This window comes from Anas acuta, chromosome 11 (assembly GCF_963932015.1).
Source record: "Anas acuta chromosome 11, bAnaAcu1.1, whole genome shotgun sequence".
Taxonomy (NCBI): Eukaryota; Metazoa; Chordata; class Aves; order Anseriformes; family Anatidae; genus Anas; species Anas acuta.
The window spans coordinates 14,487,375-14,502,051 of record NC_088989.1 but is presented as its reverse complement, the minus strand read 5'-3'; the positions used below and the strand labels follow the sequence as shown (position 1 = coordinate 14,502,051).

General features: G+C 37.5%; 1 protein-coding gene across 4 annotated transcripts in view; it reads right to left on the bottom strand.

Moving 5' to 3' along the window:
- The window catches only part of SFMBT1 (Scm like with four mbt domains 1), an 84,715-nt gene that overhangs the window by 10,602 nt on the left and 59,436 nt on the right, over nt 1–14,677 (bottom strand). For all 4 annotated transcript variants that reach the window (XM_068695111.1, XM_068695110.1, XM_068695113.1 and 1 more), the window contains exons 7-15: nt 13,383–13,480; nt 12,147–12,248; nt 10,795–10,945; nt 9,048–9,130; nt 7,493–7,619; nt 6,671–6,784; nt 5,572–5,614; nt 4,158–4,222; nt 2,562–2,701 (exon numbers count right to left, since the gene is read on the bottom strand). In XM_068695111.1, coding sequence (XP_068551212.1) covers nt 2,562–2,701; nt 4,158–4,222; nt 5,572–5,614; nt 6,671–6,784; nt 7,493–7,619; nt 9,048–9,130; nt 10,795–10,945; nt 12,147–12,248; nt 13,383–13,480 — 923 coding nt within the window. The remainder of the gene's footprint in view (nt 1–2,561; nt 2,702–4,157; nt 4,223–5,571; nt 5,615–6,670; nt 6,785–7,492; nt 7,620–9,047; nt 9,131–10,794; nt 10,946–12,146; nt 12,249–13,382; nt 13,481–14,677) is intronic.

Below are 14,677 nucleotides of genomic sequence, written 5' to 3'. Positions count from 1 at the left end.
AAAATGAAAACTGAGAGCAGTCAACACTTTGAGCCATGCCAAACCTTCAATATTTGTCTGCAGAGTCACAAGTGTATCGCAAGTGTATTTCCCAGTCAATGCCTTCGAATTACATGTCACTAAATTGAAGCGCAGGGCTGGATACCACATTTGCATAACCTTGGGTAAATCTGAGTTATCACCTTAGAGCCTGTTTGACACATGAAGATATGCCTACAAATGCTGCAGGGTTTTACTGCCTGCCAACCCACTGCTTGCTACAAAATCACACTCCAGAATCTTAAGCTCCTTTCTGCTTTTGTGAACCACAATAAGGCCTGTACTATAGTAAAATGAGAATTTCTCTGGTGCTGTGCAGCAAGTAACTCAAAGTTGTGAACAGCTTCAAATTAGTGTGGGATAGTACAAAATTTACATTCAAATCTTGTTTCTTATTTTCAGCGTTTGCTTATCCCAAATTGGTTGCACCAACGTGTCAGGACTGCAGCTTCAGTCCTACTACCACAGCAATCCAGAGGTCTACAGCTCCAGTGAATGGTATTAAATTATCACACTATGCAAGTACTGAACTCACTGCAGGATTTATATAAAGAGGCAGAATCATAATTAAAATGTATATAACTAAGCAGATTGGTTGAACTTTTAGCAACACTCAGCATCTTGTACATTAGCAGGATTTGTGCATATTTCATGCTTTCAGGTGGTGAAGAAGGTTAAACCTTCTTCGAGGTGAAATGAAGCTGCCACAGAATTTCACACTTGCTCTTCTGGAGTGCTGAAGAATGTACATCAGAGAACTGAAACTTGCAGAAAGGATGGGGAGAAATACAGTGTGGTGTTCACTCAGTTTGACAATGTGCAGCATCCTGCATGGCAAGGGACATTCAGCCCTTGCAAATGAACATGCTGTAGGACCAAAGAAGAGGAGCCACTCCAATCGGAGACTGCAAGGGCATCTTCTGATGCCAGATCACGTCTGAAGAATGAAGATGCTTTTTTGCTAAAGAATCTGTTTTAGTTTTGTCACGAAGTGCAAAAACTGCTGGTTTAAAAAAAATAAGTGACATTTAAGCTGTCATTTGGGGGTTGGACCTGATAATCTCTTGAGGTCCCTTCCAACTCCTACAGTTCTGTGAATTCTGTGATAAGGGTTCTCAGAGATAGCTTCTGTGAGCTGCAGTTTCCTCCCATAATATAGATTCACCATGGTAGATCAAGCCAGTGTTTCATGAAATCCAGGTCTTTATCTGAGCAGCCACTAGGCCATTCACTTCTGAAAAAGGTAGGTAACTCCTCCAGCTTCCATGCCATCTGGCCATTTCTATAGCAGTAATTGCTTTTATACCTTAATGCCATCAGTCTCAAAAATACAATCTTCATCCCATATAGCTGCGAGTTTAAGACTAGTCTTAATTTACCTATCTGAAATCCCATTTAAGTTATTTAACAAGAAAATGCACTTTCCATTAAGCAAGGTACATTTGCTCAAATACAGGCTACCTCTTAAAACCATATTTCCCCCTACAACCTGGGGACACAATACCTTTTTTTTTTCCACAGTCCTGGCATCCCATCTGCCCACTATGTATTTTACTAGGTATGAGCAAGCTTTATCCAGTGATAAAGTACTTGAACTCAATTAACGAGCTGAGATGAGGGTACAGGTCTGCTTAAAAATTCACAATTGCATTCCCCCATCTCCAAATGCTGAAGGATCAGGCATATGTTTTTAAGCAGAGGTGTAGATAAATGATTTCAACAATTTTATGGGCATGCCAAAACACAAGTTTTAATTTTTAAGTCAAATATTTGAGATCAAAACAAGAGTCTGCATCTCACTCAAATGTCCACCATATTGTGTACTGGTATGATGCACACATATCCTTTTATACCCTTTTATATAGTGATGTCTGAAGACTAAAAAAAATAATATGCACCCTCACTGCTGTTAAAAAATTATGACTAAGGTCTTCTTACTGTTTCATTCCCCCTGATGTTTGCTGAAGACGGCTACATTTATGCATGCAGAAATAGAACTTCTTCAATAATGAGCTTATCCATTATTTCATCAGATCATTGCAAATTATATCAAACTTAAATATTAGGAATTCTTTTCATTTCCCCATTACTGAAAACAGTTTTGCATTTCTGCTAAGAAAATCTGTATTTCCTCTGTTCTAACATCAGTGGTGCAAACTGTGAATGAAAGCTTTTGGGATTATCTGAAACTAAATTCTGTTTATTAAAATTGAAGCATTTATTACAGCTATAAAAAGATACTAACTCCTCTGGTCATGGCAATTACAAGTTACTCTGTTTTAACCTAAAAGAAAGGTTAGCAGTTGAAGGTTGACTTAACTCAGATAAATGGGACACTTTTACTCCTTCCAGCTATTCATAAAACAGTCCATGATTTATCCTTCATTTTATACAAAATCCCGTTCGCCCATCATCACTTTATGAACGCCTTAAAAGTATTAATTACCCATCTATAATTAGAGAGGCACTCTAGAGTTTATGATGCACTGCTAAAAGAGGTCCACTGTGTAGAACCACCTCACCTCTTTCAGAACAAGAACACAGTTCCCAGGTCCCACAGATTGAGGAAGCTCAGCAATCCTGCCTTTGTTAAGGTAAGGCCCTGAGAAGCACCGGTGGTTGAAGTAGATCTTTGGGCAGCAGTACTTTCCATTAATTATCACTGAGAAATGAGAAAAAAAAAAAAAAGATTTAAATCACATGGTACAACCTCCCCAGCAAATTACTTCTTGCAATGCTTAATATTTTACCTGCTGTAAAAAAGGAAGGAAAAGAACACCCGAATGAGTTTAGTTTGGGTGAGTACAGGTGTCAAATTTGCCACCTCAGGACTAGTTATAGATGTTGCTAAAGACATTTCCCCATACTTAACAAGCATGATTGCAAATTGACAAACTATAGAAAATAAAGCCAGTTATATATCAGAAAAGAAGCATTTCTTCTGGCTAGTCTGATGCGTTACGGTACCTCAGTGAGAACAGGCAAGAAGACGGCAATCCCATCTATTTGGTAGCAGAGCACATTCTAACACAGTAATTACAGACAAATTTTCCAGTTGAAAATAACTCTCTCTTCCCTAAACTTTTGCCATCAGAGAAGCTGGCAAAGTTCTTTTCCAATATTCATCCTAAACTGCAATATTGATTGCTTTGCATTTTCACTCTTTTCACTCAATCAGAAGATAAAACTGATTAAATGACCTTTGATGAAATGACATCAAGTTAGTTAAGCCTTCAAAGTGGTCCAATGCTGCTCAAAATTAAAGTTCTGTATAATATGTATTGTAAGATACTTATGAATTAAAAAAATAAGTTTAACCCTAACAGTGTTGCAGTATTTTTGATTGAGCAACACTATCACTTAAAGATCTTTAAATTCAGTAGGTGATAACTGCTAAATAAATGAAGTAAAATTTACATTATTACTCTATTAAAAAACGATTAAAATGCTAAGCAAGCACAAATCGGTCTTATAAAGCTTGCATTTGGTGCAGCTTCAGATGTGCATTTTACTATACAGTAGACAGCAGAAGAGGCATTTTGTTGCCAAACAGACAGATCTGTATGACTCTTTAACCAGCAGATGTACTTATTCATCATATTCGTTCTAGCAACAGTTTAGAAAATTATTAGATTTCACCATCTGGCACACAACACAGCTTATTGTTTGAATTGCCTTTGTTTATCATGATGACAAAGTTATAAAAAGCAGATAAACCTGCTTCTCAAAGCTAGAATCTAATGACTCAAGAGTACGGATGCAATGTGCTTGTTACGATGTTTCTCCCAACATTATTAAACACAGCAGGTGACATTAACAAATCATCTGCATGGGTCACAGCATACATTTGGCTCCATATATCCTCTGTAGGGGGAAGAAGGTTTGGTGTAAAAATCTGTTTTCCAGGTTTAATGCACATTTCAATTACAGGACACAGAAGTAATTGTATGGTTTTGTTCATTTCATTTTCTGATGTTCAAATCAAATCAAGGATGAAAATCTTCAAGCTCTTTCCTCATCTTCTTTCCTGTATCCTGACAGAAGACTATTGAGCAGCACAATGAGCCAGGACTGTTGAAGGATTTTGTTTTTGTTCCCCTGCCCTTTCTGATCAATACCTGAGTCAGAAGAGTTTAGTTCCTGGTTCTTTAGTCCATCATGAACTGTCCTTGAAGACAAAACTCTGAAACACAAAGAAGGAGGTTGGGAAAAGGGACAGATGGTAAGGACAGCCACCCCTCAGCTGCTAAAACCCAATCATTAAAAGCCAAAAACGTTCTTGCTCCAGCTTTGTTAATCGGCTTTTTATACATTCTGTATTTCATAACATTGCTCACATCAACTTTTTTTCTTAAATATACAAAGACTATTGATTTCAATTTGGAAAGAACTACTGGACTGCTAACAGCTAGCAGTGATCATACTTTGCTTGAAGCGTATGGGCTGGCATGCTGATCACAGAATCATAGTTACAATAACATATAATCTGATAATCGCTTTACACAAAGCAACCGAGCGTAGTTTACTTTTTCTACCTCCTTTATCTTAATTTCACAGCACAAGGCAATGTACAGTCTTACCTAATGCACTTTGAAAAAGATGGATTTTAAACAGAACTCAATCAAAATGAATCAAGCACTCTGGTAAGAATCCCAATTACAAAACCATGGAAGAACAGTCTGCTCGTTATTTTAAGAACAATGAAAACATTGGCAGAACTACCAACAGATCTGGTGTTTGTAAAGCTCTAAGTCAATAAAACCAACTGTCAGGAATTCTACTGAGCATTTTTGAGCAGGCTCAAATGAAGGAGGTTCATATGCATGACAGTTTGTAGATGAACTGTAGATATTAGTAGGGCTTTTCTTTCCTTTGTGGCTAGTTTGGCCTTGTAATTAATTAAATTCAGGAAAGAAGTATTAAATACACATCTACTGAGTAACAGCATTCATACTAGAAATGAACACTCTAATCCACTGTGCAAAATCACAGCTATGTGTTAAGGAAGCCACATTTTCTAAGCATGTTTACCTTACAGCAACTGTATTATTTAAAAAGGGAATACAACAAAAGTGGAATTGAAAAGCATTCTTGCAATCTTCCCTATTAATCGCCATTGAAAAGGCTAAAGCACATATGATTATAAATTCACATTCTTAAGATCAGGCTAGTTTTTCTTAAATGTATTTCAATACTCACAGATAATGCAATCTTAGAAATGACAGATTAAAAATTTCAAGTCTAGACCTTCAATGACTTGACCTATTCAACAGGTCAACTCAGTTGAGCCGCACTAGCATTGCTAAAAAACAAATTTCAAGCTTTCTATATCCCACCACAGCAGCACGAGAGGTCTTTTTCAGTATCAACAGGAACTATCAACACCATGATATACAGACTATGGAATTTCTCAACCCTCACTAGAGGGCTTCTCTAAAGTTGTGTCCCCTAAGACAACAGATTTATCAATTAGGGAAACAAACAAACTAATAAACAAACACACAAAAAAGACCCAGCAAAACAGTTACTTACTGTTTCTCGGGTTGAACTACTGCAATCTTTTTCTGCTTGTTTACTGAAAGGAAGGAGAATAAAATAAAAACCACAAAGCACAGGAAGCAAGCAAATGAAGCTTCTACTGCTGTATTTACTAGACACCTTTCCTTTAAGTTATATGCCAAAGAGAATCTATACTCAAAGTCTCTGCAACTGTTAAATAGCTGACCCACTAGAGTCAATTCTTACCTTACAACCAGATATTAATATTATAATAATGGTAGTAAATAATAAGATGAGGCACCGTGTGCCTCCACAGCAATTTCAGGCTTTGTCCTCATCAAACATCTGGCTTTTTTTTAAGCTTCTTTTTTCTGATTAGGCTCCTCCTTCCTCCTCTGCTCTTCACATTGCAGACGTTTCCCAGACAAGTTTCTCTTGCTTTGACTTGCAGTAAATGACAGCTCATTCCAATCTTACCATTTTACTATCTTACCTAATAGACATTCTTCAGTTTTTCCATCTCCCATTAAGCTTTAATAAACAGAACTCACTAGCCAGCTGGGAGAAGGCACTCTCTTACATTACTTACAGTGTAATTAGAACAGATAAGATTTACTTTTCAACATTTTGCCATTGAGGGATCGTGACAACCTGGCACATTTACAAAGCCATTCCTTCTCATTTTAACTCCCAAATGTATACATACTCAACAGTGCTTTACTAAGGCATTAATTTTGCTTGCACAACCCAAGTATAAAATCAATCAGTCAGACACATTGCAAGAACAGCTCAAACAAAAGTACATGCACAGTATGCGCGTGTGTGCATGCATGCATACATATCATTTCTTTACTGTGGCTAATGCATTGTTTCCATGCTCTCTTACAGGCTGTGAGGGTCTCAAACCAACAGTGCCTGTTTTGGAGTTGTATGGATTCCAACTCCACTGAAGTATTTCTCACAGCTGCACCAAGAAGGCAGGGAAACAGTTGCCAAAGGGATAGATTGTCCATACACAGTGGAAATATCTAAATTCAGTGATGCCAGAAACAACTGTGCAGTAACCTACTCTCAGAGGTCTCACCACCTCTATCAAACCAGCTAACCACTGCAAACAAAACAGAACTGATACCTATTGCTTTGCGAGGAGGTCTGAGCTGATATCCATTCGTCTCACACCAACCCACTGGAAATATATCCATTGATTCCACACTCACAATACAGTCAGGGACAGGCTTCTTGGAACCTGTTCAGTTAAAAGAAGTAAAAATTGAAACAACTCATAACAATCCAAAAAACTCATTTGGTTAATGCTTTCTATATGTTGCCAGAGAAGCTCCCTTTTTTAATTTACCATGTATACGGTACACAATATCAATTGTATATTCATCCTCCTTTATTGCCCAGATTCCTTCCCGACCTCATTTCTTTCCTCCTAAAGCTGGAGATGGGAATTTGCCCTCTACAGGTTAGCAGAGGTGCACAGTGCAGGGTGACTGCATGCTGATGGACTTTCAATCAAGAAGCAGGATTAATATGAAGGGTGTCTCATATAGCCTATCCAGTCCTAATGAAGAACCTCTCCAAAAGTTTTCTTCCAATATCTGGTCAAAGCTTGACTCAGGATGGAAGTCACTCATTTATTAAAAAAAAAAATGTTACAAGGCCTTGCTTTCTAAAAGATGCTGACCAGCCTTTCACACAGTACACTAACCTCGCACTGACACACTGCAGTGCACAAATGCAATTCTTGCCTGGCTTAAATAAATACTGCCATACAAAGCTAGCCGGGAAACTGTCAATGCAAATAAATGGTTTGCTGTGTTTTTACTGATGGAGCAGTGATTTGCTGCCAATAAGGTAGTGAGCTTGTTCCAGATACTTTTCAGGTTAGACGATGGTACCACAGCATAATCAGTGGAAGTGCTACACTCTTCTTCCTGGTCAGGCTTACCCTCCAGTTGAAGCCAGAGGTAAGAATCTTTCAATTTGGTGACTGTAGCAATGCAAACTTCTTCAGGGTCAACAGGGTTCACAGCCTCAAGTTTCATATTCTCTTTAAATCCGTGGTCAGAAGTTAACTAGGAAAAAGACAGAATACTTAATAGAATACCATCTTTATATCCAATGTATGATATGAAAAGCCATGAACAGGAATAACACACAAAAAACACAAATCACAGAAGGACACTCACAAACAGAAGACTTCAGATAATTAGCATGTTAAATGCAATTAATATATATTACAAACTATAAAGTGTTTAAGTTAGGAAAAAAAAGATCCTATAGACAGACCTAGAACAGAACATATTTGTACTCAAAAATAAGGAGGCTGAGACTCTGAATGGATTCATTCCACTCCATGCAATCAGGGATTCTCTGCTGCTTGCTACAGAAGTGATGAGTCCGACATACAGTCTGACAAGGCTTTCTATTCTATTATATTAGCTAGGAAATTTATTTTAGGTATGCAAATAACATTTCTGCCTCATCCAAATGAGTCCTGGCAGACAGCAATGGAAGCTTTCTTTCTATTTTATATTTTTGGATACGTAGGTTTTTGGATTTATTCAAAAATTCTTAAAAAGTAAGAATGTGTATTTATCTAGATCCAAAGCACCTGAATTAAAAATAACAAGTAGCAGCCAGACAGAGGACTTTTCCTCCAAGAGCCACTCTGCAACATAATTACAGGATCAACATATTACAAATTCTGAAACTAGCCCACAGCGATCAACTCTTCTCAGAAAAGGGATAAAAAATTCAATGACCTATTCTGAGATGCCACAGCTTACAAGACACAACAAGGGCAACAAAAATTCATAGACAGCAACACCCTCTTCAAAAAATGGTAATTATTCATTTAAATTTCTTTCCTTAAGCATTGCAATAGCCCAAGTATTGTAAATGGAATTGGAAGGTAGGTGTTAATGGCACCCTTTTCTGCTTGACAAGGTATTCTGCTCTGGGAGACAACAATGCTATCATTATACCAACAAAAGCCCAAAAACTAACAAGTACTTCAGGCATTGATTAATGTAAAATGATTACTTGGTACTAATTTAAGATGGCTGGTTATTGATTAACACAATGGGATGAATTTTTCATGCTGAAAGGAAGGAAGACTGAAATAATGTACTAAGTAAATGAAAATAAGGTCTATTAAAAGGCCCTATTTCCACAACCACAGGAGCACCGAAGATTGATGTTATTTCATGGCAATTCTGCGGACTCGTACACACTTCCATTTCACAGAACAGTCATTTCTTTTGATCTGCTTTATCACTGAACTGATCTGCTTTGTAACTGAAGCATTTGGTCTAATACTTACTTAGATAAGAAGTTCATATGCACCTACTTCATTCTACCCTCATTTGCACTCTCTTAACTCTTCCATTTCATCAGTTATCACAGGCAAATTAAGTCAAGACCATGTAAAATGTTTCTTGCTGGAATCAAGTGTATCATTCACATAACAGAAAAAACGTTTTTCTGCAAGAGAACCTTACCGAAGGGAAGCAGCTCTGGGGAGCTGCCTCAGCACCGCATTGTTTGAGGTAGTCTGCCCAATCGAAGTCCTGCCCTGGATAACCTGGGCAAAGAACAAGCACAGGGGTTGGTTTAACAGCATGAGAACAAAGGACTCATTTCAAGCTGACATGAAATTCGTTTGGACCACTTGAGTTTGTCAGCTGACTATGGCTTCACTGAGCCCATAGCACAGTTCTCATGTATTTGAGATACTCTCTTTATTACCAGTGTAGATGAGCTTTGGGCACTGCCTCACTTTGATTCCTGTTTTGGCTTGAAATGGCATCAAGCTAAAAGCAAATTCACAGAGAGCATGCTGAGGTTTGAATAGAATATATCTAAGCAGGCAAGGGAAGTTCTTTTTTTGTTTGTTAAATAGATCATCTAAAAGCTGCTCAATAGCAACATATTACTCTCTTAAACACTTATTAAGTATCACACCTTTAAAGAGAGCAGTTAGTCTTTCCTAAAAGTGTCAAGTTTGCTAATAGCTGTAAATCCACATGTGCTTGAAGGGAAGAGTCCTTCAGGGACAGAGCAACTCTCTCTCTCAAAAAAAGGGCAAATTAATTTTTTCTTGGAGAAAATACTTTGCTTCCCCATGATCTCATAAACAACAAGTAACTGAAAGGAACTGGGTGCAAAATAAATGTGCTGCCATAATAGTTTGAGACTGGCAGTATAATAGCAAGTAGACAACAGCAGCAGTTGATTCCGTAAGTGTCTTTGGAGTGCTCCATTCCAAGGGACATCTGTATCAGGGTTTACGAAATCAAACAAATTTTAAAATTAGTCTGAGAATATAGTATAACCATAACTATCTACAAACATCAAGTGAGAGCCTAACCACAGACAGACCCTATTTATTTTTCTCAGTTTTATCAGTGCCAGTGGGACTTGAGACCTCACATAATTCAGAATGCCCACCATTTCCTACAGGGTTAAAAGAAGAGAAGCTTAAAATCTCCATCAGCTCCAGACACATGCCTATAAAGCAAGGTGTCTCCTTGAGTAAGATACAAGAAGTGGCTTTGCTTGACCCAGCATTACCTAGAATTTTGCATGTAAAAGAAAAGGAAAGAGACAAACATCCTACACTCTTTGTTCCTCTGATATCTTGAGCAGATAAACCAAAACATTCCCACTTCTGTGGTGGTGAATAAGGGTACCAAGTCCCTAGTTTTACAATACTGTTGTTACTTCCCTTTTGCAAAAAGGTCTTAATAATTCAGTAGCTGCGGATCACTGCTCAGTTCTGTTCTATCTTGAAGGAACAATTTAGTAATCCGCTACCTTGCCTGATAGGCCCTTGGAAAAAATACTTCATTAACATTTATAGTGATAAGAAAATATTTTAAGACTTTGAGTAACAATGTTCTGATCTGACTAGAAGCAAAAATCCAATGCACGGACCACAGACTTCTGATATTACGTTAATTAACGCTGAAATCAGCATCGCCTTTAGCCCTGAAACACATCCTCCAAGCTTTCAGGTTTTTATGCAAGGCCAGTCCCCCTAGCCACTGCTACCTTCTCCAATCCAAGCACGTACACAGGAAACCTCAGACTCACTAACTCAAAACTCCTGTTTCTCAGTCTGTCATTTTCTTCACGTTTCCTACTACAAGTAATTCTTTTGCAAAAGTGTTGTCCTAAACATTGAACTCTGGGGACTGGCAACCTACTTCAAAGAGGAGGGAGCACGACAAACCTGCACAAACATACCTGGTGGAGGACTAAGATGCAAGCCATTCTTCAGACTCCATTGCACAGGGAAAATTCCAGCACTGTTGACATGGCAAATATAGGACTGGCTGGTTGTACGCTCTGGTCTCAAGTCATCAATTTCTATCTTGAAATATTTTTCATTGTATACCTGTAGTTAGCCAAAAGAGTACCATGTGATGTTGTAAATAGCAGATAAAGATCTACTTCTTCTTCATTTTGGTAACTTTATTAAACAGTGTAAAAATAGATACATTGAAAAAAGAGTCTGTTGGAATCATTAAGAAAGTAGACTCCTCTACATTATCTGGAAACCTAAGAAAAATAAATCATAATATAAGGCAATGTATAAGCACTTAAAAAGTAAGGTGATCAAGTGCTATATGATATTCTCTTACAAAAGAGACAAGCAAACAAAAAAACACCAGAGAAAATAGAACTTGCCGTCTTATATTATTTCACCAAAATTGAACTGTGTCGTAGGATGGACTGTCAAAAGTAGAACACTAAGCTCCTGAACTGAGGAGCAGAACTTCACCACCATCACAAAAAGCAAATGATTTTGCTTCACTTGGAACATGTTGCACCTTTTTAGTAATAAAGTGAGTGCCTTATTAGAAGAAACTGCACATTATAGTTTAAAAGAGAGCTATCACTGAAACGTAAGCTATCATATTGACAGAGTATCTGTCCTAAAGAAAAAGCTTTATTTCTTTATTTTCGCACCAAATACATTTTAAAATATGCTCTTGGTTTACGTTGTACAGGAACATTTTGTTTTACTACATGAAAACAAGTCTCTTACAGAACCTTTCACCTGTTTATCAACACAGGAAGATAGAAGCTGCTCACAACCTGAATATTCTACGAAGTTTTCATTTCAACTTCTAAATCCACGTGTGGGTCCTTTTTTGAAAGTTCATAGCTTGTACATAAAAATGATATTAACTTTTGCAAATCCAAACTTTTGCAAAAAAACAAACATCTATCTTCAGTTGGATACTCAGATTATGAAGGATTATATCTCATCTTAAAAACCCAGGTTTAACAGCTTCAGCCATTTGATCTTTTGATGTTCTATCTTTATGGAACTTTTCTTCTACTTTCAATTCCAATGTTTTCACCATCAGCAGTTAGGGTTGTTCTTTCTTTTTTTCCCCCCCACTCTTTCTTTTTTTTTTTTTCCTCCTCCCACAGTGACCTGTCCCTGAAGGAAGACATATAAAATACCTAATTTGAAAACTAGTACAGTATTTTAAGACAATTGGTTAATGAGATTTTTTCTGAGCATTTAAAAACACAAGTAGCAATTTAACTGAATCTTAGCAAGACAAGTTAAAGAATTCCAGTACCTTGAGAACCGTAGCAGGAGATATCACAAAAGGAGCCATCGGGTCCACAGCTTCTAACTTCATGCCTTCAGAGAACGAATGTACTCCAATCACAGGTTTATCCTGAAAAATCAAGTATAAGGGATCACCTGCCTTTCTCCAGCAGAAAAGACCAACCTTATGTAGGTTCAACTGAAGAGAGTGACTTGAGTTTTAGTAGTTTATTCTAAGAAAGTAACAGGTTAGAGTACTAGCAACCTCGCTATCATAGAGTCTCAGCCCTCTAAGACTGCCATTTCTATGAGTTTTTAAATAAGACTGAGTCCCAAAGATTTACTTCTCTGACATTCTCCACACAGAAGCAAGATTTCACAGTGCAGAGTGGTCTGCTAAGTCAACAGAAAAGTTCTTTTTTTTCCCTAACATTTAGGGCTCATCATGATCTAACCTAAAAGAGGACAATAGAAGTCTTTACTTTCAGCTTACCAAAAGCCTACAAAATAGTGTTCATGCTCCAGACTTATGTATATGCTATTGGTTAAGATCCAACGGGTTCAAGAGCAACACCACTTCCTCTTCTGTTCTGTTTATGGGCCCAAATGTAGCTGAGAAAACTGAACTAAGAACTTAAAGGACTAAAATTTACATTTCCACTTCTCAAAACGTGATTTCTTTTCAAAAGATTCAAAAGATTTCTTTCTTTCTTTTTTTTTTTTTTTTCAATTCATAAACATTTAAATTCAGACTCATTAGCAATATTTGTTAACACTGAGGATCTATCAGGGCCCATTAAATAGCATACATAACTATATCAGGTTACATATTAGGTGTTACACGTTAAACTTTTCAATATGCTCAAAAAATTAGGAGTATGGTTAATACCTCACTCCTCTAGAAGGACAGTAATCAACAAGGCCAGCTGGTAAAAAACTGGAGATGCCATTATAGGGATCAGAATCAGGGCTTTTTCCCAGCATGACAAGTAATGGCTCACATAGTTCTGATAGGTATTTTGTCTAATTTCACAAGAACTGTATTGTAGTATGATCTTTAATTTATTTTTTTAAACTAGAATGAGCAACAAAAAAGAAGTTAAAAAACACAACAAACAAACAAACAAACAAAAACAGAAAAAAAAAAAAAAAACATGGAAGGAAGTTTGAGCAACAATGTTTGACTTCCCTGAATAATTTCTTAGAAATGCAGCATTTTTCTGGTATCACACGCAGCATTAAAATACACAAATTCTGTCTTTACCTTAAAAAGATCCGTAGGAACTGATGACTCCTCTTCCTCCTCCTTCACTTTCTTCAAGATCTCTTGCCAATCTGCTTCACTTTTCAAGGACCTAATGGCTTGAGCAAAAAAGACCAGGAAATAGTGAATGAAGTCATCTTTCTTCTTTTCCCTCATAAAACATAGGCAGTAATAAAAGTTTGATTTGTGCTCCTTAAAGTGCTACATTCACATCTGTTCAGAATCTGTGCAGGTATCTTCATTCTTAAAAACCTACTGTTTGTTAAGATTTTGCATATGTTACAAAATGGGACTGAAGTCAGGCACTACTGTATCACCTATGTACTGCCCAGTCTGGTCTTTCTGAGAAAATGACAGTCACATCAACCCTGAGGAAAACATCTGGAGGAATGCATGACCAGAAGACAGTCCTAGCCGGACAATGTTAGTTTGTTTTAGGCTTAAGCAAGCGGAAGGCTGAAGAAATGTTCCACGTGTCTGTCTCAGATGTATAAGTTACTCTTTCAGCATCTTCAATTGCACATCACACACCTCTCTGATAGCGAGGGAATTACTTTTACTAGGATCATGCACAAAGGATCCCTGATGCCAGGTCTGTGAATATATCAAAGGCTCTTATATCAACACAAAAAGGAAACAAGCCTAAAAAGTCAGAACCTAACATTTTTAATAGACATTATTCATTCAGATGGTGCTGTGGAATCCACTCATCTAGTTTGTGCCAGTGACTTGGTGTGTGCCTACTCGCTGTCCTCATTTCAGCAGAGGCTGGTCTAGCATGAGCAAAGCCACCATGCTCAGTCCTTTCAACGGAAATAGTTTGGGTTTCCTCAGCATGATTTCTTCTTATCAGTAAAGGGAAAACCACACACAAAAAAAAAAAACAACAAAAAAAAAACACTCGTTCTGAAAGACTTGGACTTCCACAACTAACGGCTCAGATCATACCAGCACCTTGCATGTACGTCTGCCTTTACAGAAAGGCTTTAGAGTAAACACTCACCATTTTCCAGTTTTATCCCAAGGTTTCTCCTCATCAGGAAACATTACATCACCGCTCCGCTTATAATCAATCCATTTGTGTTTCAGCCATTTTAGGCCCCACTTCTCTGATGACCAAGAAAAGCTACCACCCACCCATCCTGATATGCCTGGGAAACATGGAAATCTGTCCTGCTCTCTGCCCCTCTTCCACAAATTAATTCTCTGGGCACCCATTTACAGGAATATTTCCATATCCACTCAGCACCTCTTTAGATAGACCCTTAAGAAACCTACTGGATTTCCAGTCTCAA